Source organism: Electrona antarctica (assembly GCF_951216825.1).
Source record: "Electrona antarctica genome assembly, chromosome: 12".
In the NCBI taxonomy this organism is placed as follows: domain Eukaryota; kingdom Metazoa; phylum Chordata; class Actinopteri; order Myctophiformes; family Myctophidae; genus Electrona; species Electrona antarctica.
This window is the reverse complement of record NC_136793.1, coordinates 19,127,657-19,151,318: the sequence shown is the minus strand read 5'-3', so window position 1 is coordinate 19,151,318 and position 23,662 is coordinate 19,127,657. Positions and strand designations below refer to the sequence as shown.

The following is a 23,662-nucleotide window of genomic DNA, read 5'->3' as shown; positions in this document are numbered from 1 at the left end:
TAATTTAAGAAGTCTACAACTTTTGTTTTCTCAAGGTAAGGTTTGTTCTATCTGTTCGAGCTGATTTACCATCTTGTTTGCTTCATAATAATATTGGTCTGTCACATTTTTACATTAGAAAATGTACTTAGATTCTCCAGAGAAAAAAACGTGTAAATGCCCATGTTAAAGTCACCACTATTTACCGGAAGTGGGCGTGGAAAGCGGGCTGTGAGATAGGCTTATTTGCAAAGCATTTTTTATGGCTTTGGACCTGACCAACTTGGAGTACTCTGTGCACGCACGCACGCACGCACGCACGCACGCACGCACGCACGCACACGTGCACACACGCACGCGCCCATGTGAGTGTTTATATGGGTATGTATGTGAACCGTGGCGGCGGGCACTTACTGCCACATCCAGATGGTGCTGGAAACAAACAGGGCTTCGCTGTAGGAACCCTCAATAGGGCCGTCTAGACTGGCCCCTGACCAGACAGATACAGCCTCCCATCAAATTAGCGTTTGTCAGATTTATGGTAATGGTCCGCAACAGTCTTCCTGTCAGTGACATCAAGATTTACAGCACTAACCCCCCCCCCCCCCCCCCCCCCCCCCACACACACACACACACACACACACACACACACGCATACACCGTCTCCCCACCACACACACACACACTCTCGCGCGCACAGACACACACACACACACACACACACAGACACCATGCGCTTTTTTCCTCGTCCCACTACCCCCTGCAAACACACCCATCCATACTCCCAGCCTACACCCCTCCCTCTTGCCTCTGCCCATGTTACTGAGCAACACTTGGGCAGAGGCGTGTGTCTGCAAGGTTACTAGGTAGAGGCCGAAATGCTGTGAAATGTCCCTGCACTCTAGTCGGGTTGGCAGAACCACCCAAAGACCCCACCAGCCAACCTTCCAGAACAATGGGTTTCCTGCTAACCCTCTGCGGTTGGGGTGTTTGTGCGATGAATGGGGTGAGATGGTGGGCAGTTGAAGGAGTACTGGGAGTATGGTTAACCGTATATTATGAACCCTACCGTCCCTATTATGGGGTGAACATTCAGTAAAAAATAGCCAAGCTACATGCTCACAGCGCGTCACGACGCAACGCGCTGAGCGCTTGTAGATCGGCTATTATCGGTGAAGAGATTTGGTCTGGAGGGAGGAAAAAGGAGCGGACCAATTATGGAGCCCTGGGGGACACTGATGGACTAAGTATATAGGGCGGTTATGGTGGTGCAGTTTGACGGGAGGCGGGGGTTGGATGGAGTGTATGTTAGTGGCAGTGTGGTGAGTGTGTGTGTTGGGGGAGGGGGGGTATGTACGTGGATTTGCATCCCCCCCCCCCCCGCTCTTTCATGTTGGCGTTTTCGGGACGTAACCCAATCCCCGAGCCCTGGCGCTAGTGAGCCCAGTGGGAAAGGCTTCCTGACAGATATCCCGTCCATTCTCGGCCCAAATGTTTTTCCACTGCTGCTCCTCCGCCTTTGATCTGGCCTCCACTCACCACGCAGGGTCACAAGCTACCATGTTAGGCCATGGAGGAGAGGGCCAGCGCTGCAGCTTCTCACTGCAAAGGTTGGAGGGAGGGAGAGAGAGACTGGAAGCGAGAGAAGGGGGGTGGGGGGTGTCCTCAACCTTTTCCTTTTTGTTGTTTTCTCTTTCTTCCAAGTCTTGCCCCTCATTACGTCCAGAGTCTAGACCTGTTCCTGGCCTCCCCTTTACACTAATATTATTAGGCTGTTGTTCTGTTCCGCTGCCTCTGCCGTCTTGCTTGTTTCAGGAGCACTTCAACATAAACACTGCCATGTCTGCCGTATGGCTGGAACACAATGTCTTCTGTGGAGAGAGAGAGTAGAGAGTAGGGGAGTGACATGGCAGCAAAATGGTCCGGACCATTTGGAATCGAACCGGGAACTGACTGTCAAGGCATTAGAGCCCATGTGGTATGCGGCCTAAACACTAGATTAGAATATTTATCAGGTCACTATGCCTAAAAACAATGTCAACACTGTGTACAGGAGCTCAAATGTGATATTTCTGGTTTGGATTGTCGAGAACTAAATAGGCAGCTGTTGGTCATTCCTAATGAAAGTGAATGAAGTTTCATTCCTAGTTGATGACATTCCGTGTACTGTGTTAAACAAAAGTTTCACCTTGTAGCTTAATATTAGTTTCCCCAAAGTATATTTTGACATTTTGAAGTCCTGGAGTGTGTTGCTTCTGATTCCCCAGCCTCTTGATTGCTGTGTGTTGAAAGAGAAAGCTGGGGGGCGCTGTAGCTTTACTCTATGGCTGTGTGTGTGTGTGTGTGTGTGTGTGTGTGTGTGTGTGTGTGTGTGTGTGTGTGTGTGTGTGTGTGTGTGTGTGTGTGTGTGTGTGTGTGTGTGTGTGTGTGTGTGTGTGTGTGTGTGTGTGTGTGTGTGTGTGTGTGTGTGTGTGTGTGTGTGTGTGTGTGTGTGTGTGTGTGTGCGCGCGCGCGCGCATGTCTGTGTGTGTGTGTGTGTGTGTGTGCGCATGTCTGTGTGTGTGCACGCATGTCTGTGTGTGTGCGTGCGTGCATGCATGCATGGATGACTGTGTGTGCGTGCGTGTGTGTTCAGGCTTGTTTCCTTGTCCAGACTCCTTAGCGTCACAGCAGTAGTGTTCAGACTCTGAACAGGGAGCCAGACAGAGGAGAGAGAGGGATGAGTGAAATGGGTAAGAGAGGGTGGAGGGACAGAACGATGGAGAGAGAGAGAGTTGATATTGCTTCGGGATGAGGGGATGATGTTGTGCCTGCAAAACAGTGACAAGCAAATCAGCTTTAAACAGGACCCCCAAACACCCCCGCTCGCTCGCACGCACGCACGCACGGACACATGCACGCACACACGCACAAAGGATGGTGGGTTGTTTTGCCAACTTAAGTAAGATACGGTCTGCTTCACCAGACGGGCTGCAGACAGGGTCATCTTGTTATTGCCGCACGTTATTTGTCTGTCACCTCACTCCAGTAGGGCATCCCCACTCTGTGCATGTCGACAGTGGGTGCATCCCGCATCCCATGAATATTCTGCACAGCTTCATTTGTATGTTTGAACCACGGACTTAAGACTGAATTAGATCCCCCTAGAGCAGGGGTTCTCAACGTTTTTGGCCGGGGACCCCCGGAAATGCTTTGGCAATGTCTCGGGACCCCCGCCCCGCCCCCTCCCGACCCCCAATATAAATTGACTGCTACAATAACCTTAAACCATTTTGGGCGGGAACCCCTTTTGGTGTTTTAAGCATTGTTATAATTTAGCTATTGAAAAATAGCAGATCTACAAGCTCATAGCGCGCCACCGAGTGGCGTGCTACGAGCTTGTAGGTCTGCTATTTTTGAAAAATCTTTTTTTTTTTTTTTTGAAAATATTTTGGGGACCCCCCAAAATAATTTGGCGACCCCCCGAGGGGTCGCGACCCACGGGTTGAGAACCCCTGCCCTAGAGCACTACAATGTAATCTTTCCTGTGTGCGTCTGTGCATGTACGCACGTGTCAAGTGTGTAAGTGCGTGGGTGTGTTTGCATGCAGATCTATTTCTGATGCCGGGGATAATGAATGGCACCTGTTTAGTGTCCTTAGTTGGCCATCGTTTTGAATGTGCAGTAAATCTTGGATTTCATCACCCGCAGCCACGCTTGAAAGCGCAGCACCACGCCGGCTGCCAAAGCCACATTGCATTCGCTTTATCTTGCAATTAAGGCTTTAAGGAGCCAGTCAATCACGACCTGTAACGGCAAGCATTGCTCCTCGTGCCTCCGGTGTCATCTCGCTCGCCCTCTTGGAGGGGAGGAGAATGCGCTACAAAGTAGGGATAGGTGACTGCGGAGGCGGAGGGTGGGGATGCTATCAATTAGTATCAAAACACCAGGACGACAAGGGCAACTAGACGACTCACACCGATATGTATATATTTTTGTTGATTATTGTGGAAAAGAAGAGGGGTGTGTGTGTGTGTGTGTGTGTGTGTGTGTGTGTGTGTGTGTGTGTGCGTGCGTGCGTGCGCGCGCGTGCGTGCGCACGTGTGTGTGTGTGTGCGTGTGCGTGCGCACGTGTGTGTAGGGGGATGGGGCGGTCAAATGGTTGGCGGTCGGTGCGTTAACAACTGAGCACACGGGAAGAACCCAGTGAGCAGCCTTATGTGTCTAGCACGTCTCTCTCTCGCCCCCTTAACGACAATGGCATGCAGTGCCCCACCCCCGCCCCCCTCCCAGCAGCCCCCCACCCACTGGCCTCACTGTACTGAGCTCTGCTATGTGTCCCACCGTGCACCCCCTGCCTGGCTTCAAAGAGGCAAATAACAACAACAACTGAAGGGGTGGGGTGGGAGAGAAGATGAATGAGGATGAATGAATGTGCCCCCTGCCACCCCCACCCCCCCCCCCCCCCACACTCCACCCTCCGTCCTTCTTCCCTCCCCCCCCCTTAACTCCACCACCCCTCCTATCCCTTCTTCCTTCCATCCCTGCCTAACTGCCTTCCAGCCTGCCCTTCTTCACCCCCCCGCCACCACCCCCCCCTGAACACCATCGGACCCCCACCCCACCCCGATTTCTGCAGGCCTGTGTTATGACTGTGGCCGGTGTGTATTACACACATATCTGTTAGCGCCGCTGCTCTGTCGGGGACGCCCATATAAAGGACTGTCATCTCCAAAGGTCAGGAGTGAGCCCTGCACACAAGTGTTGTCCCGACATCAGGTCTGGAAAAAAAAAAGAGCTGTTTGCCCGTCCCTGTCCCAGTGTCCTCTGTCTGTCTGTCTGTCTGTCTGTCTGTCTGTCTGTCTGTCTGTCTGTCTGTCTGTCTGTCTGTCTGTCTGTCTGTCTGTCTGTCTGTCTGTCATTCCCAGAGGCCGCTGTCTGCAATGTCCTCTCCCTTTCCCCCACCAAACCCCAGCCACCCCTCCACCCCCCCATTCTTCGCCATACCGCCTGCTGGAACTCAAGATACCAGGCTTGTGCAATCTGGCAGCCATGGAGGAAGTCATGGTTTGGGGTTCTGGCATGTCTAACCATGGCTAGTGCTGCCTGGAGGGAAAGAAAACAAGTGATACATTACATTACATTACAGTCATTTAGCAGACGCTTTTATCCAAAGCGACTTACAATAAGTGTATTCAACATAGGTAGGGAACAAAAACTACTAATCACCAGAAGTCTTTAGTGCATTTTCTGCAAAAACAAGCAACCAAGAGTATACCTAGTGCTAAGGTAAAAGTGCAATATATCAGCTACCTATTTCCTTAAACAGATGAGACAAAATAGCTAAATCAAATGAGCATGAGCTAAAACAATTAAGTGTATCGACTAAACAAGATCCAATAAACAATACAACAATAGAAAACAAGCGTTCGTACAACTAGTTAACAACAAGTAGGTCAGGCAGAGAGGAAGGGTAGTGTTTCCTGAAGAGGTGGGTTTTCAACCTGCGGCGAAATATGGGCAGTGACTCTGCTGTCCTAACATACCACTGCTTAACTCTTTGAGATATTCATGGATTTCTATATAGTTTTTAGACTTCTCTATGGCAGAATGGCGTTTTTGAATGATTTATTGAAAATTCTCTGTTGTGAATGTGTGACAACGAAAGACCTTCAGAGAAAGCTTGACTTGTCTGCTTCCAGGAAAAAAATGAACTGAGTTGATAAAATGTTTAGTTCTTGTGTTGGAAGCCATTTAAAAGAGCCTGCATTTACACTGTTTTCTGTTTCTAGGACAACAAAAAAAGTTATGACCAGTTGAAGTTTTATTTTCTAAAGAACTTTTTTTCTGCTGGGCGTACACACCCATGCCATATCTCATTTTAAAGGGTGAGTTGTCTAGTTCAATTAAAATAAAATAAAAAGTTTCTCACATGTACCACTGTAGATATTTTGCCATCTATAAATAGCATGGTCAGTCATGATCAATCTGACCTATCCAGCTAAAAGTCCCCTTAGCTCTGAAATGGAACATCATATAAACTCAATTCTTTTTTGGGGTAAAATTAGACATTCTAACGCACATTTTGATATATACCATGTTTACATAGTCTTACCAGTACCGTGTCTATTCATGCATGTATCTCAAAAACCTGTTGTGAAAAAACAGTTTGGATAAAAAACACATCCAAGGACATTGTTTTGATATGACTTTGTGCCCATGATATGTATCAAAATATAGACTTGAATGTATACTGTATTATAACAAAAAAATTGGGTTCTTACCATCTACCGTTACAGAGTAAATCACAGTTGAAACTCGCTTAGTCAAACCATAAACCTCAGAATAGTGAACAAAATAGCCATGACAGGTCTAACTCATTGTAAAAGCTTGTCTTTTATTTTTTATGACTACTAACATAATACAATTATAATAAATAATACAGAAAATAAATAGGCCTACATACAAAACAGTTGTCCCCAAACTCCCCAGTGTCCCCAAACCACTGCATTCCAGTTGTTCTTGACGGTGTGTGTGTGTGTGTAGGCTAAATTTAAAAAAAACAACTGAAATGAATGAATGCATCCGGTTCAGTGTCGGAGAACTCCATCGCAGTCTTGACTCTTCGTCTTCATCATCCTCCTCCTCCTCCTCCTCATCTGATGCCAGTTCTAAATATATAAAAATAAACATTTAGCTGTAGTCAGCCCGGCCAATAGCCAGTTGGGGGGGGGGGGGGACGTAGGCTATCTGACATCATCGTCATCATCATCATCACACGGAGACACACTAAACAATGTACAGTCATGACTGTATACAATATACAATGAATGCAATTATCATGCAAGCTCAGACGTCAATGAAACGTCATACAGATCTTATATAATACGCTACTGTTAGCTTCACTCCCCGTCCCCCCTCCGATCCTTGTAGCAAGGATCGAAGTAGCCCCATATGTGCCCTCTCCCTACGCTCATTCTGTAGCTCCCTACGCTCATTCTGTAGCTCCGAGATGAGCTACAGAATGAGCGTAGGGAGAGGGCACATATGGGGCTAGGATCGAAGCAACCACGCGTTGCTTCAGTAAACGATGCATGTTTGTTCTCCGTCTTTGTAGACAGTAAATAAAAGGAGCGAACATTACTCTAAAGATCAGATCGCCTATAAGGCACGCTACAATAGAAAATACTTGTACTGCCATGCGTGCATGCCTGCTACGATACATTTGTACTGCACCAACCGATCGACACCAACCCCCCCTCCAGCCATTATCCAGCACCAATGCACCGACCAACACCATTAGCCAGCACCTTTGGTGCTGGCTAATGGCTGGGGGCCATCGTGGTGAGTCATTCTGGCGTCATGATCTGACTAGTAGTAGTAATTATCCAAGCATCTATTTGTAGCGATCATCTTATGATTTCTGATCACTATAGAAGGGCATTTTCTACAATAAGATTACCTCAAAACATTCCGGGTTGATCGTCTTCTTCAATGGTTTCCCGGTATAGCTCATCGGACGACGATGGGGAGACAATGAAAAAAGGAGGGAGGGAGCAGCGAGTCTCGCTGTAAGCACTGGACCAGGGCTACTCCGCCTGGAGAAGGCGACTGGGACGCGTATGGATCAATACTACTACCACAAAACTCGCTCAAATAAATAGTACTGCTTTCAACTTTTTCTGCTAGAAAATCGCTCGGGCGAGACGGCAAAACAGGCAAAACAATGAAGACTCCCTCTGCCCCCACTGTTTACAGGGGTTGGGACCAGCTTCCAATGGCAACACGTACACGTGTGTCACGTGACACGGGTTTTCTGGGTAATGTAGTTGGAATATAAGCTCAGGAATTTAAACAGCGCTTCGGAGCATATTAATATGTTTAGATTCATCAAAAACTGTGAAGACGCCAATTGGCGTCATTGATCATTTACGGAATTCTGATGAAGACGCCAATTGGCGTCTTTCATCTTCTAAGGGTTAACAGCCATCGTTACACTGATTAGCGCCTCCACCGAGCCCAGTGTGAGGAGTTCAAGCATATCGGTTGATGCTTAAGCTAGCTTGTGAGGGGAAGTGCGCCTTGCCACAGGCGTGTGGGCAAAGACGTGACCTATACTGCGCACAAGTGTCCTGGCTATGATGAATTCCTGTTCTGTCTATAGAAGTGTCTATTTGTACGTCTCTAAATGTTTTGATGATTTGAACATGGTGGACCCTGTTGGAAACAAGTGTAATGCTTAATTGGGTCGTCCACTCACAGTTAACAGCCTTTGTATTGAGTTTGTGCTTGAAATGTACTGTAATTCTGCAAACTGTTAATAAATTCTTCAATCAATCAATCATGTGTGTGTGTGTGTGTGTGTGTGTGTGTGTGTGTATGTGGGGGGGGGGGGGGGTACATTATCGTTGCTGTTGGACGGAAACATCCTAAATCCATATTTTAAGCCAACAGAGATGATATGCATGTTTGTGATTGTGATAGGAGAAGCCTTTTTTGCTGATACTGTATAGGTTTCTAATGGCACTGTCTAATCACAGCTACTGTACATGTCGGCATTAGATTAAAATCACATCACAATAAAATCACCATCTGAATAAAAGCTTTAGGATTCAAATTAACACTAAACTGTATTTGCTATTGGAAGTTAATGATCTGCAATTTCCAATGAACTGCCAATACAAGGCTGGAGGATGCAGCACTTGTTATCTCAATACAACACGACCTGCGTGATGTAATTTATATTACTAATAGTATTGTTAGTTGGTCAAGTCAAGTTTATTTCATTTTGTACTATTCTAACATTCTCCCGACTCTACTTCTACAGTGGAAATTCTCCTGTGGTGGTCTACATAATTGGTTCTCAACATGGGGTCCGGGAACCCCCAGGGGTCCTTGGGGGGGAAGGGGATTGGGGGGGGGGGGGCAGCTAAATGATTGATAGGAACCAAATGGACCCCTCCAGGTCTGTAAGGTCTGAGAGTACTGCTCGTAATTGTTAGAATGGGTAAATGCAGAGGACAAACAAAAGGTTACCCCAAAGGATTGGAGACTAAATTATTATTTTGTACACACTCAGAGGAGTTTACAGTATATATTGATACAGAGATACAAATCATATCAGGGTGCATGGCCTAATGCAAGGGTTCCCAAACTTTTCAGGCCACGCCCCCCCCCCCCCCCCCCCCCCCCCCCCCCACAATAATCATAAACTATGAACTGGGGACCCCAAACCCTGACAAGCACATTGTAGGCATTACATTTAGTTTGACTTGGTTCTCACATTTTCACAATGTTTGCCTCTTCCTTATCCGGGTTAGGGTTATTTGGTATTAACCCAATCTGTGCCAACCTTGAGATATCTTGTGAATAGCTATTTAACCCTCCGTCGCTAGCCCCCATAGGACTCCCATGGTAGAAACAGCCTAAATCCCAATCCTTGGTGCACGTGTGCGGATTAGTGGTTTTAGTGCTCAGAATGGGATAAATTAAGATGTTGGGAGCTTAATAAAACATTAATTTGAGGTTTTGCTAACCATGTTAATAGTCCGATCGCTAGAACACTGTCACGACAATGGAGGATTCTCACTTCCGGCTCATTCGACCGGATAACGCTTCTTCTTCTCTGCTTATGTCGTGCATTCTGTTGGCAGTGGCCTCCCGTTACCGCCTGCCCTATATGGTAACGGTAGGGATTGTGTTTAAAGAGTTTTAAAAGGCTTTAAATTGTCACTTTAGAAATGTGCAGGCTACCTGTATACACGTATACTGTATGTTGGGTGTACTGTTGAGTGAGAAAACGATGTTGCACATGAAGCTAATCATCAGGTGCACCTCCCAAAATAAATTTAATTTGGGGTCCTGACCATTACATTTTGGTTTGGGCTGTTTGCTGTGGGACCATTCCCGCTCACAAGATGTATAACTGATGCACAAACTCTGCGTATGGTAGCAGAGTGCTTGACGAGCTGTCTGTATTTGGAACGTGGCGTCATGCTGATACTCTACAGAGGTGTCTCCGCGGTGGCCATGGAGTACGAGAGTGAAACGTGAACTGGCCTACTGCGACGGTGGCTTCCCCCTTACCCACGTTTATTACCTCTAAAAATACAAGGTGCTTGTCTAAAAAGAGGCTGGCTCTTCTTGACAGCCGCGTCAGGTGAATAAGCACCACTTGGTGGCTCATGGCCCCGGACAGAACTGCCTTGCTCCAGTTCTTTCTTCCAATTACATCCTAAACCTTTGTGGTTTGTTCTGTTGTGATATGGACCTGACAACGTTTGGTTCTGCTGTGTCACTGTGATAATAACACTGATGGATCTTGTGTTAATGTGTTAATAGAATGTGTTAATAGAATGCAAAGCAACAGTGGATAGCATGCAAAGCAACAGCGGCTTCTTTGGATGGGAGCTTTGACTACAGCTTGGTCAGTGGCATTGCTGCACCCGACTATGTACATTACAGACCATACCTGTAAACACCGCTAGTATTGTCTCAGTTTTCCAACTTGTCTTAACACAAGCCCCGCCCGAAAATGTAACCTACGTTAGTCATTAGTGCCAATTCACGCAAGTTACGTTAATTTAGTTGTATAAATGTTTTTGATCCGATCTAGTCGAAAGGCTACTCACATTAGCTTCGGATGGTTAGCCATACCACTGGACTGCGACATCTTGATTTGCGCTTGCATGCACATTCCCTGTCCCAGGCGGCATTTCTGGTCAAAACAACGCATATTGCACGGAGCATATAGCAGTCGCTGTAATGGCACGGCCTGTACTTCTCATCAGTTAGTGAGAGATCAACACCTAATCCGACAACACACACACACACCATTCAGTCAACATCCGGTTCCGGATTTTTGGATCTTCAAAATAAGGGTTGAACGGGGGGATATCCTGGCATATAGTAATCATTCTTTAATGGCCTGGTGGCCAAACGGTTAATGTTTTCCAGTAGTGCTCCAGTCATTTAATTGAACAGTTCCTTTTTTGTTTGAGCCTTTGCACCACATTGTGGCTCAGCTCCTGTATACAGCTGCATGGCCAGTGGGCGACCAGCAATGTGTCTCTGCCATGCAGGCTTGGACCTACGCCAAGAGGCCTAATTATATCACCCGTTTGATGTCTTGACAGCTTTTTCAAATTGGTTGGGGGGGCTGCCTTTTTCACTTTCCTTATGTCATGCACCTTTTAGCCAGACATTTCATCTGAAAATGTAGCTGGACCATGTCAGGGCCAATATTTATACCCAGCACTGTTCTTCATTTACATAAAACCTAGCTAATCAGCTTTCGCAACAACAATGAGGTAACGTCTCGTCACGGTCTTTCAGGAAAGCACAATTAAAACGTTTCCAATCCTATAAGAGGCATTCAATCAATTAAGCATTGGTCGAAGTTTATGCATGGAGAGCATCTTGGCAAGAGGTTTATTAGGTTTTATTAGTTTTGTCCTGAATATTGCCCTCTTTTTCATGGACAGATCTGAGTAGCCTCAATCAAAAACTAAAGCTGAACGAGAGGCCGCGAGGGCAAAGAGTCATACTACAGTAGGTTTGAGCACATCCTCAAACATCATTGTCATTTCCACTTGCTTTGATTGTTACAGTAGGTCAAACAACATTTGAATAACTATTTACTATGTTTACAGTATCTAGTCTTCCCCTATGAAATGGGCCTGCTGAATGTACTAAGCTGTCAGGCTGCATGCCTACCGGGTTAATAGAGTTGCTCACCACGGGACAGTCTCATTTGAGCTTTCTGTTTTAGCGACATGGCGCAGGAACTCCACAGATCCTTTAAAGTGTGGCCGATTGGGGAGGGGCAAGACTTGAAGTCGGCGAGGGCTTCTGGACATATTTATTTTTCTCCTGTGAGCCTTTTGACCAAGCGCTCCTCGTCAATCTTCCGCTGTCAAAGAGGGCCAGAGGTGGGACCTCTCTTCTCTCTCTCTCACAGGGGCCCCTGTGTGCCTGGGGGCCCGGGGTCAGGCCCTGGATGCTCCTTCGGCAACTGTTGTGAAGTTTGCACTGTACGGGGAGGGAGAGGCGGGTCGGCAGGTTGGGGGTAGGGGGGCGTGCGGTGGGGGCAGTCATCCCGACCTCCCGTGCTCATGGGAACGCTGGCACCTCTGGCTCCAAGCCCACACAAAGCCATTCGGACCACCACCGCCTCTGCTGGGTGGGGGGGGGGGGGGGGTCGCCATCGATGCAACGCTCCTTTTCCATCCCTATAGAGGTATGCTGGAGAAATGTTGTCCGTCCTTCCTTTCACCACAAGTACCCCACCAACCTCTCCTCTTATCCCTCCTCACCTCAACCCTCACTTTCTCTCCGGGGGATTAATCGGCCGGTGATTCCTGACCCCTCAGATCATTGACAGCTGAAGGGCACATTTCAACCAGCACACAAATCTGTACATGGGCCACACTGACACTGGTGTGTAGGGGGGTTAGCGGCAGACACAGACAACAGCAATGAGAGAGAGAGAGAGAGAGAGAGAGAATGACCTCATCAAACCATCAGACCAAACTTTTACATGTGTTCCCCTCTCTGACACGCGTGTGTTTCTGATCTGGCCATTCTTCTGGGGAGGGGAATGTTTCCTGTTTGAGCAGACCCGACGGGTTCAAGCAGGAGTCGGGGGGGTCGGGTTGCTCGACCGTCGTCTGGTTCCGTTGAAGCAGATTCCCCACGTCTCCATCAAACGGCAGCGCTGTTTTGGCACGGCTCTGAAGAGTGACCCTGGTGGTCACCGACGTCTGGAGGCCTGGGGGAGAGACTCCAGTCCAATTTGCCCTCTGAGCCACTTCTGTGTTCTGTATTCTATGTTCTGTGCCCACCCCCCTAACCCCCCGCCCCCCCAGTCTGGCAGAAGCAATGGACAGCACACTCCGTAATAGCAAAAAAAAAAAGGAAAACATTGTGCGCTCATTCGGGCCACCTCATTCAAGTCGAGACAGGAAACTAAATGAAAGTAAACCCTTGAATTTTTTAATAATGTGAGTTTTTTGCTTGAGAGAGCACAAGCCTGAAGGTGATAAAATTGGGAGTCTCAACTTTTCCCCCCTGAGCCCAACTTCTGCACGCTTTGCCAAATTATACTTGACAGTGAGACAAAAATACTTTGTTTGTTTATCCTCTCTCTTGTTTACATGTGCTTCTCCCTGGTAAGGTATGCCTTTTTATGGCATGCCAAAGCACACCTGGAGATTGTGCTTGTGACTGGCAGTTTCTCATGCACCGGTGAATGCTGCAGAGTGCGTGCGTGCGTGCGTGCGTGCGTGCGTGCGTGCGTGCGTGCGTGCGTGCGTGCGTGCGCGCACGTTGTTTTTTTTTCTTTCCTATGGGAGCGCCTTGATTGAGCAGAGTCGGACTGAGCAGAACAGCTCTCTGCTGACAAGAGCAGTATGCAACCTTGCGCTGGTGCTCTTCCACCTGAAATCTGATACAGTTGATGGGGAAGGGGAGAGAGAGAGACACGGAGAGACAAACAGGGTCTCTGCCCTGCCTTGTCCAGACTGGTCCCCGTCCTGCTAATAAAAGAGATCTCTTTTTAGTTCTGGATACTGATCTCTCCACACAAGCTTTAAAGATCTCATTCACGGTTCACACTGCATTTGCCCCTTAATGTCTCACAGCAGGCCCCCAGTTCCAAGCTGTGATTCATGGACTGACAGGTCTGCCTGTGGCTGCCATGAGGGCCCAATCAGACAGGGTACCCCCCCCTCACCACCTCACACACACACACACACACACACACACACACACACACACACACACACACACACACACACACACACACACACACACACACACACACACACACACACACACACACACACACACACACACACAGAGTGCAGACACAAACACGTCACGCCGTCAGTCAGATGTGTGTGCACACACACACACACACACACACACACACACACACACACACACACACACACACACACACACATAGTAGAAGCAGAGTAACAGACAACGCAGAGTAACAGACCTTTTCTCACTCTCACTGTTCCGCTCTCTCATATAGACTTTGCACATAATCAGACCTTCCCAAATGCTCCGAAAAATGGTTTAATCTTTTGAATGTACAGTACTTTTGGTGAAACTGCTCATTCCCTTTACAATAGAAGTCTGGATAAGTATTCAAAATCCTTTTTTAAGAAGCCGGGCGCCTGCTGCACTAAGTGGGCCACTCCACGTGAGTGGTCCGGAGAGGGTTGAGTGGGCCTCGGCATATAGACAGGACACAGAAGAGAAGTCTCTGACCAGGTTCAATGCCAGCCTTAACATGTCTGCTTGCGGCAGCAGAGGCTTGAGACTGAGTCACGTCACAAGCTCTACTGTAGATGGTGTACTGGTTCTGTTTTCCAGTGAGAATGTGTGTTGTGTTACAAAGATGCCTTCTCTTGCCCTGGAACCCCCCCTCCAGTAGAATTGATAAGGATCCAAATGTACCTGATTGAGAACTTGCCACTTTTATTATTTTTTTCTGTATCAGACCTGTATTGTTGGATGTTGATTGCCTTGCGTTTAAATTTGATCATCACATGTGTACTGTGTGTTATATTACTTTACATTTCTATTTAGTAAAGGAGCATGTTCTACGTTTCGTTTCAGTGTTTCCGGGCACTGTGCTGTAAAGGACCCCCACCGCCAAGACCAGAGTATGACGTGGTATGCATCGGCATGACGGGTGCTGGAAAGACCAGCCTGCTATCACGCCTTTGCAGTGAGGGCAGTGAGGGCATCTTTCCTACTACAGGTGAGACGAGGCAGGCATGCAGCGTACAAGCCATGCAGTGGACGCCTGGAGTGAACCACAGACAGACTGCCGACACCTCTTCAACTTAATAACTAACCACTTACAGTTGGGTGCCACCGATATTGTCCCTTATCATTTGACCCATTTAGGCCTGACCTCAAAAATTTTAAAAATCCTTCTAAATCCTCCAGTTTTCTGAAATAAATATTTTCACGATTTTTTAAAAATAGCAGACCTACAAGCTCGTAGCACGCCACTCGGTGGCGCGCTATGAGCTTGTAGATCTGCTATTTTTCAATAGCTAAATTATAACAATGTTTAATACACCAAAAGGGGTTCCCGCCCAAAATGGGTTAACTGTCCTTTTGCGCAGATCACGCAAACCTCAGCAAAAAGAAGGACAATATCGATGGCCTCCAACTGTAAACCCCATATGGTTGAGCGGGGTCCCTCATGGCTCAGCTCTCCTGACATCCAGGAGAGCCGAGGGGTCATATAAGCTTGTCGATCTGCTATTTTCTGCTAGAGCTTTCCCCCATGATATGGATGCTGGGATTTAAGTGGTTAAGTTAATACTGTTGGCAGTGCATTGTGCAGAATCAGTAGTTGGAAAATCACAGCCACACAACCTACATGTCATTGGTTCCCAAAGTGGGGTCCGGGGACCCCCAGGGGTCCTTGAGGGAGTTCCAGGTTCCCCAGCTAAATGATAGTTTGGAACCAAATGAACCCTTATGGGTCTGTAACTCAGAGAGTTGTACAAATGGAACCAAATGGAACCGTTGGGGTCCGTTTGGTTCCATTTGTACACTCTCAGAGTTAAATTAACATTGATTTTACAATATAAATTGGGGTCCCAGAGATAGAAATGCCATTAAATGGGGGTCCGTAGACGAATGCATGTCAAAATGGGGGTCCTTGGAATTAAACGGGTTTGAGAATCACTGCTAGAGCCGTAAAAATATTCTCTCATGGGGGTCCGTGGGCTAATTAGTGTCAATTTGCTGGTCCTTGACATGAAAAGGTTTGGGAACCAATGACCTTCCAGAGTCCCCTGACATCGACAGAACAGCACAGCTAAGCTGTTTCTCTCTAACCCATACTCTTCTATGAATCACCCACCAAGCTTCTAAAGTGTGTCAGAGGCTTCAGGGTTTGTACAGCTCGTCACCTGCAAAAGAAAACAACCCGCTTCCTGTGTACATACGTAGTATAAAACCCTCAAGGAGATGGCCACCAGTCTTCGCTCCATCCACGATTACTGTAGTCTTTTGCAGGAATCCCACTGTGGGTTAAATATTATCTAAATTTATTTATTTATCTAAATATAAATAAACCCCCAGCTGTACTAGACTAAGTGTACACTTCACAGAAGGGAGGAGTGACCACCTGGGTCCAACTCAAAAGGACATCAATGACTGACTGTTATGTTATTTACTTTTGTGCAGAGTTGTGTACACAGTAAAATCCCCAGTGTTAAATCCGGGAGTGTAATGGGTCCATTTTGTTATACATATACACTGCTGGAGTTACAAGTTAACACTAAGGATTGTGTGTCAGCGACCTTCTCTCAAATAGAATTGGAGATTTAGCGGTCTCGATCTGCCAACAGCTGCACAGTGGAGGACATTATAAGCAAGGGAGTTCCTGAGGTTCTCTCCACCTTTTAGTTTCTATGAATTTTGAGTTCAGGAATGTGCCAACAAACCAGAGCAGGGCTTTTTGTGGTTTTTATCAGGCAGTCTGGACTGGCTTACGTGCTCTTCCAGGACCTGTCCCATATGTATGAACACTCACAGGCAGAGAACTCCCATTAGCACCATTTGAAGGACGTTTTTATTGTCATATTCTGTTTAGTTGGTTTTGTGCATTGCCAGCCCTAAGAAACCACTGTAACCAACCGCATAATACATAGTAGCACTTTAGTCACGAGTGCTGTCTTCCACCAACCTCAACACAGAAGAAGAGAGAGAGAAAAAAATACATGTTTCTGTGTGTTTAGTTAACCCCGACACCAGAACAAGTTCCCTTGTTTTCTTTTCATTTACCACATACACTGCAGCTCTGTGGGTGATTCTTAGCTGGTGGTTTGGAAAAGGTACGTCAAATATTCTGACAAAAGGGATTTGTGAAATCCAGTCTTTTTGTTTCTGTTGAGGACTTATTTCTATATCACCCAATGCCTTGTCTGTGCTGTCACTTTCCTCTACATTTACAATATCTTTCTGTCCTTATTTTCCTTTCTTAGGTTTCAGCATTAAAGCAGTGCCATTTCCAAATGCCATCTTGAACGTAAAGGAACTTGGAGGTAAGGTACTTACCTCATCGGTGTTCATTCACGCTATTGGGAATGCTACAGTGCCACACTTAGCATTTGCCACATTATATTTGTCTTTCTTTGTTTATTTTGAGGAAAGTACTTGCAGTACTTTAGAAAAACAACTTTCTTTTATTTAGCGGACAGTGCAGTAACTGTCCCCTAATTGGCTACAAAGCTACATTTCATTTGATACAAATTTGTATTGGCTCAAAGTTGAGTAGTGAAAATATATCCTTCATTTAGGAAGCAATAATAGGTGTTATGAATCAATTACTCTCAGCCTGAACTTGGAAATCCAAAGAATAGCAATAATGATATCCATGATGCACATTGCTTTATGACGTGTCACCTGTCTATCAGTCCTATTACATGATCTAGGTTAGAATTCTCTATTGCAGTTACACAAGTTACACAAAATACAGATCAGCCCTGACAAAATATTTGAGGTTGGTGCATCAAATGACAGCAAAACCAACACTGTTCTGAGGAGACGGCACACTGGCCAGGATGTTGTCACTGGAACATGTGTTCCAATGGACCCGATGTAGTCACAACAAGCTCTTGTTAATTGGTTAAATATTTATAAAACCCACAGACAGAAAAACAAAGCCTTACAAACATTTTTTTGTTTTTGTTTTATAGCCTATCGACAAGCTCGTCACATCGTGATGCTTGTAGATATTTCTGCTACTTTTGTGTCGCATAAGTATAAAATAGGTTAATTATCTATGAAAAAAACAAAGATGATACAAGATTTCTGGCCGACAGTGACGATAAGAGGAACACATCATTGGGACATGTTTCCTGGAAATGAGCAACGCTCGAGGAAGCTGTTTGAGTTTTAACAAGCCGCGATTGGAGATCTCAAGGAGCAGATAAACAGAGAAAAGGCAATGAGGGGTGTCCACCGTGAGGAAAGCGAGAAAAGAGATAAATTACATCCACCCCTCACCTCCTTACAACGCCACAATTTATGATTTTGTTGAGAGTAAAAGTAATTTATGTTGTTTTGTCCACACGAGGCATGTGACAGGTGCAGTGCATATTTTGAAAAGCACGCCAACATAGCCACCCCAAAACATGCCCCCCCCCCCCCCCCCACACACACACACACACACACACACACACACAGAGAGAGAGAGAGAGACGGTTGGGGACCACCAACGAGGGAGCTACCAAATTTGGACAGAGCACGTTGGGAGGTTCACAAAAGAGGGTTTCCTGGACTAGGTCAAAGCCCGTCTGGTGGGATATTATTGTGGTTGGAAAAACACTGGTCCCACGCTTGACGCACTTGATTTAGTGGAGGTGGGCTGCCACCCCAACAAAAAGATGATGAAATCCGTTCTCTCCGTCTCTCTCTCTACCCCCCACCTCCCTATTCACACCCAATTCCCCCTTCTTCCTTTCTTGTAAATACACACAGCCAAAGACTGAGCGATTTATTGTGCCATCCGTTATGGATAGACGGGCGACGGTAAAAACAAGCAGATATTTCCACGCTTTTACTGACCGCTGCTTTATTTTGGAGCCGGTCGTGCTTGAGGCGAAATGTGCTTTTTGACGCTTGGCCCCTTTGTTTGGCTCAGTGGAAGTGTGCGGTCCCTCAGCACCAAAGTGTTTATGAGTTTCATCTTGAGGTGGGAGGGATGGGTCGTATACTCTTGCTCAATGTACCACTCGTCGGGAATCACAGTCAACTTCATATTTCTGCTTTTTCTTCTTCGTCATCTGCCTGGATCCCAGTCAGGCCATTTCAGTTGTCTTGGCACTCGCCCTGTAGACGGTCCGCTTTTTCCCGTTCCAAAAATTGGACGTTGTTTTTCCTCACGCCACGTCAAGTGTCGTCCAGTCCGCTAAGTATGTGGGTTCACTGCAGTTCACCCTCAGAGCGAGCGATCAAATCAGTCTCTAAACTCAAATATCACCTATCATGAAATATTGATGAAGGCTAACATGTCATTGAGTGTTCATTTGATCCGAGGACTGAGGGTTTGAATGAAAATCAAGTGGATTGCAGCCTTTCTTCCACTGTGTAGTTGTAACAGTCTACTGTGTACTGTCTTCCTCTTGACTCCTTTCCTGCAACTTTAAAACAAGCAAACACCCTTAATTTATTTTTATGTCTTATGATACTGCACCGGTGATGCACAGACTTCCAAATTCCTGGTCTCTCAATCTTTGTACCCTACAATACCTTAGTGGCTTGTTCTCAATGAACCTTGACTTAAGTCTGAGTTGTACTTCGCTCACTGAAAAGAAGACAATCTACAATCTCACAAGCAGCATCCATCCATCCATCCATCTTCAACCGCTTATCCGTAGTCGAGTCGCGGTGGCAACAGCTCCACCAGAGAGCTCTAAACTTCCCTCTCCACAGCAACATTAGTAACTTCATTCTGGGGGATCCCGAAGCATTCCTCACAGATTTTGGAAACATAATTCCTCCATCTCATCTTTGGTCTTCCCGGGGGTCTCCTTCCAGTGGGGTGTGCATTGAGGACCTCCCTAGGGAGACACTCGAGAGGCATCCTAACCATATGCCCGAAACACCTAAGCTGGCTCCTTTTAAAGTGTAGAAGCAGCGACTCTACTCCGAGTCTCTCTCACGTGACTGAACTTCTCACCCTATCTCTAAGGGAGATGCCAGCCACCCGTCTGAGAAAACTAATTTCGGCCGCTTGTATCTGTGACCTTATTCTTTCATTCATCTCCCACACTTCATAAGCATAGGGTAGAGTAGGAACGAAGATTGCTCCGTAGACAGAGCTTTTCCTTCTGGCTCAGCTCTCTTTTCGTCACAACAGTGCGGTACAGCGACTGCAATACCGCCCCTGCCGCTCAGATTCTCAGGCTGATCTCCTTCTCCGTGTGGGGTAATGCTATGACATACAGTACAGTATAGATCTGCTTTCTGTGCGTGACTTCACGCAATAGAGAGAGAGAGAGTGTAGAGAACATACAAGTTTTAATCATAATGCTGAGCTACTCTTTCATGGCTGTATGAAGAAATGTCACTGCTTACATTGCTATTATTATTATTATTATTATTATTATTATTATTATTATTATGTTGCGCTCTACTGAGTGCATATTTCTAGTTTATCTTGCTTTCCCCGTCAGTACACTGGGTCAGCTTGTGAAGCAAAACATATATCACATCCCCCATCTATTGGAAGTCTGTGGGTGTTATTAGGAATCTGTTTCACTTTATACTTTATTCTTAATAAGTTAACATGTTTTTTCTTGTTGGTCTCCTCAGAACACAATTGGACGATTCATTTATAGATTGTAGAAAAAAATATCAATGTCAATGTCTTTAGTCTCTCTCACCATCTCTCATTGCTGTCCTTTCTCACTGCTTTTGAAACCCATCATCCAGCCCTGTTGGACCTCCGACACATGGTTATCCGATAAGAGTTGTGTTTGCTGTCATTGTTGGTGTGCTGAACCATTTTAACACCAGCTGGGTATAAATAGCCCATTTTTAAGTAGGCCGGTTTATCTTGTGCTCTCATGTAGCCACTCACCGCCAAGGTGCAAGGCCGGTACAGGGGGGCATTGTCACCATCATGTCAGACTGATCCCACACTATCGCACTCATGCAGCAGTTGGAGGTCAAACTGAAAATCTGCTCCGAGATTGAAATACATTTCCAGCTAGAAGTGTTCATTGGCATTCGCAGACTGTTCATCTGAGGTAATGAGCTGTTCACTTTCATGCAGCTCTCTTTCTCTTTGCCGTTTCCGTGATTACATTAATTTCCTTGAGGTTTTAGTGCATATTAAGATCAAATGCATATTTTCCACCCTGACATTCAAACCTGAACTCTAGTACACTTGTCCCATATCAAGGGTAGACATGAGTCCTTTTAGCAAGCTGTGCGTTGGCTGACATTGACACAACATTGCGTCCGGCTATCTCCCAGCTGCGTGCAGTGACAGAGTCTGGCGAGTATTTCCGACCCAGCTGGTGCCAGGTATGGGATTAGGTGGGAAGGGCATCACCAGCGACACAGGGAGGCATCCGTTAATGGCGTCTGAGCACACGCACGCGTGTGTGTGTTTGCGTGTGTGCACTTCTGGGCAGTGACGTCGAGTCTAGACGGACCATCTCAGCGAGCGTGCAAGACACTCGATGACAGCTGATGAAGTAGTGGTCATAATAAGAGGCACTCATCGCCGCTGTGTTTGAGTGCTCTGGTGGTGGCAAAGACTTGTCGAGGCATTCTATTTGAAGAAGCCTAGCTTTCTTGAAGTTTGCGATGTATATATCCATACCTACCATATAGCAATTAGTTTGCTTTTAATGAGTCTGTGAAAAAAAAAAAAAAAAATGGGAAAAATATACTGTTTGCGTATGAACATAATTTTGAGTGTCGTATATAGTGTCAGATGCGGGTTAAACTTTGTTTGTGCCTGAGTTTGGTCTGTGCGTCAATATACTGTAAATGTATTTGTTGGCACGCGAGTTAAGCAGCGGGAATTTCAAAATTTGCTTGAATGAGAACATTATGTGCATATATTGAACTCTGTGGAGTCCATGTTTCCTTACACACACACACACACACACACACACACACACACACACACACACACACACACACACACACACACACACGGGCAGCCCACCGGGGGAATTACAGTAAGAACATCACAGACTAACCAGTCCTCTGTGGCCACCATCGAGCAAAGTAAATATGTGAGCACATGTCCTCAGGACAAAACCACGACATTGTACTCAAAGCAACATGGTTCGTATTACTATCAAATGGGACCACAATGCGGCTTGCTTTGCCCAGCAGGGAGGCTGTTCCTCTGTGCAAAGGAAAAGGTCCACCCCAAATTGAAATCATTTGTAAATTGTCATTTGGGCTCAAAGCAGATGCTTCCAGACTGTTCTGATTTTGAGTTCTGAGGCCTTTTTGAAGCAACAGCTGTGGGACTTATGTACATTTGGGGCTTCATGCAAAGATATCACCCTATCAGTCTTGGTCTGTGCCCAGAGAAGGGTGCAGTGCAGACTCTGCAATGGTCAGCACATTGATAACCACTTGAACCCTAGCATCCTTATTCTGGGTGACACCTTGTGACTTTGTGACCTTGTAGATCGGCTATTCTCTGCAACGAAATTCGTTATTGTGGTACAAAACGGAGGGAACCAAGTATAGACCCCTGGGGGACCCTGTCAATGAAGTATAGGGATTCAGTGGTTAAGTCGAATCTGGTTTAAGTGTGGATGTGGGGTCGGCTGTGGCTCAGGAGGTAGAGCAGGTCGTCCAATGATCCCTGGGTCGGCGGTTCGAATCCCGGCTCCTCCTGTCCACATGTTGAAGTGTCCTTGGACAAGACACACAACCCTACACTGCCTCCAATGAGTCGGTCGGTGTGAGTTCGCCACCATTGGTGTGTGAATGTGGGAAGTGAGGACGCTGGCGTCGACTGTCACCTCCCAATGTATGAATGAATGAACCATTGTAAAGCGCTTTGAGCACTTGGAAAAGCGACATAAGAATGCAATTCATTATGAAGTAATTCTGCAATGTAAGGCCCCGGTGTCAACAAGACCTATGACTGATTCTACAAATGGCTGTTCCAGGGCCCCCCAGAAACAAAGATTTGAGTTAATGAATGTATTCAAAGATTTGCACACATTTTCAAGATTTCTCCAAAATAGCAGATCTACGCTCCTTATGAGCTTGTAGATCTGCTAGTTTTAATAGCCAAAGTACAGCACTAGAATTGAATTTTATGTAGTAGTCATAGCACTTTATAGTACACATGTATAATATATGATATAGTATAGTATGTATAGTTTACATAGATACTCCACTGTTACGTTCTTAGTTTACGCATGATTCAGGATAACTACTTTTTATATATGTGATGTATGCCATGCCATGCTTTTGTTATTGCTTAATGTAAATCGCTCTGGATTAAGAGCGTCTGCTAAAAGCCTAAATTGTAAATTGTAATTATAAAATAATGGTTAAAGTGGTTACACAGATGCTTTATACACAGAGGTTTTAAGGGGTTAAAAAAAAGCACACACCTGAATCTGCAAGGTACTGAATCAAAATTCAATTAGGAAAAGTTTCCACACACTCATAGTTATGGTGCACAGACATTCATTTTTTTTAAATAAGAATAAAGTCCATGTATGCATGCTGCCTTCATCAGGGTTAAGACTGGGTTAAGAGTCTTACTGATGAAGGCAGCATGGACTGTTGAAATGTTGCTTTTGTCTCAATGATGTATATAGGAATTGAAACCATCATTTCTGTACCGTGTATTCTTTATTGAAGAAACATGGACTTTTCGCAAGTGGGACGGAGTAGAGAAGAATTTAATCATGTGAGTCTTGAGATCCACATGGGAGCAGCATGGCTTCATGTGGATCTCAGTCTTAATCCATTGAGACCTGGAACGCATCCATGTCACGTTAGCGTTTAACCACATTAACCATTAACCCATTTTGGGCGGGAACCCCTTTTGGTGTTTTAAACATTATGTTATAATTTAGCTATTGAAAAATAGCAGATCTACAAGCTCATAGCGCGCCACCGAGTGGCGCGCTATGAACTTGTAGGTCTGCTATTTTTGAAAAATCGT

General features: G+C 46.0%; 1 protein-coding gene across 1 annotated transcript in view; it reads left to right on the top strand.

Moving 5' to 3' along the window:
• The window catches only part of LOC306933225 (ADP-ribosylation factor-like protein 15), a 178,375-nt gene that overhangs the window by 62,239 nt on the left and 92,474 nt on the right, over nt 1–23,662 (top strand). Inside the window, exons 2-3 of the mRNA XM_079515358.1 lie at nt 14,587–14,731; nt 16,980–17,039. Coding sequence (XP_079371484.1) covers nt 14,587–14,731; nt 16,980–17,039 — 205 coding nt within the window. The remainder of the gene's footprint in view (nt 1–14,586; nt 14,732–16,979; nt 17,040–23,662) is intronic.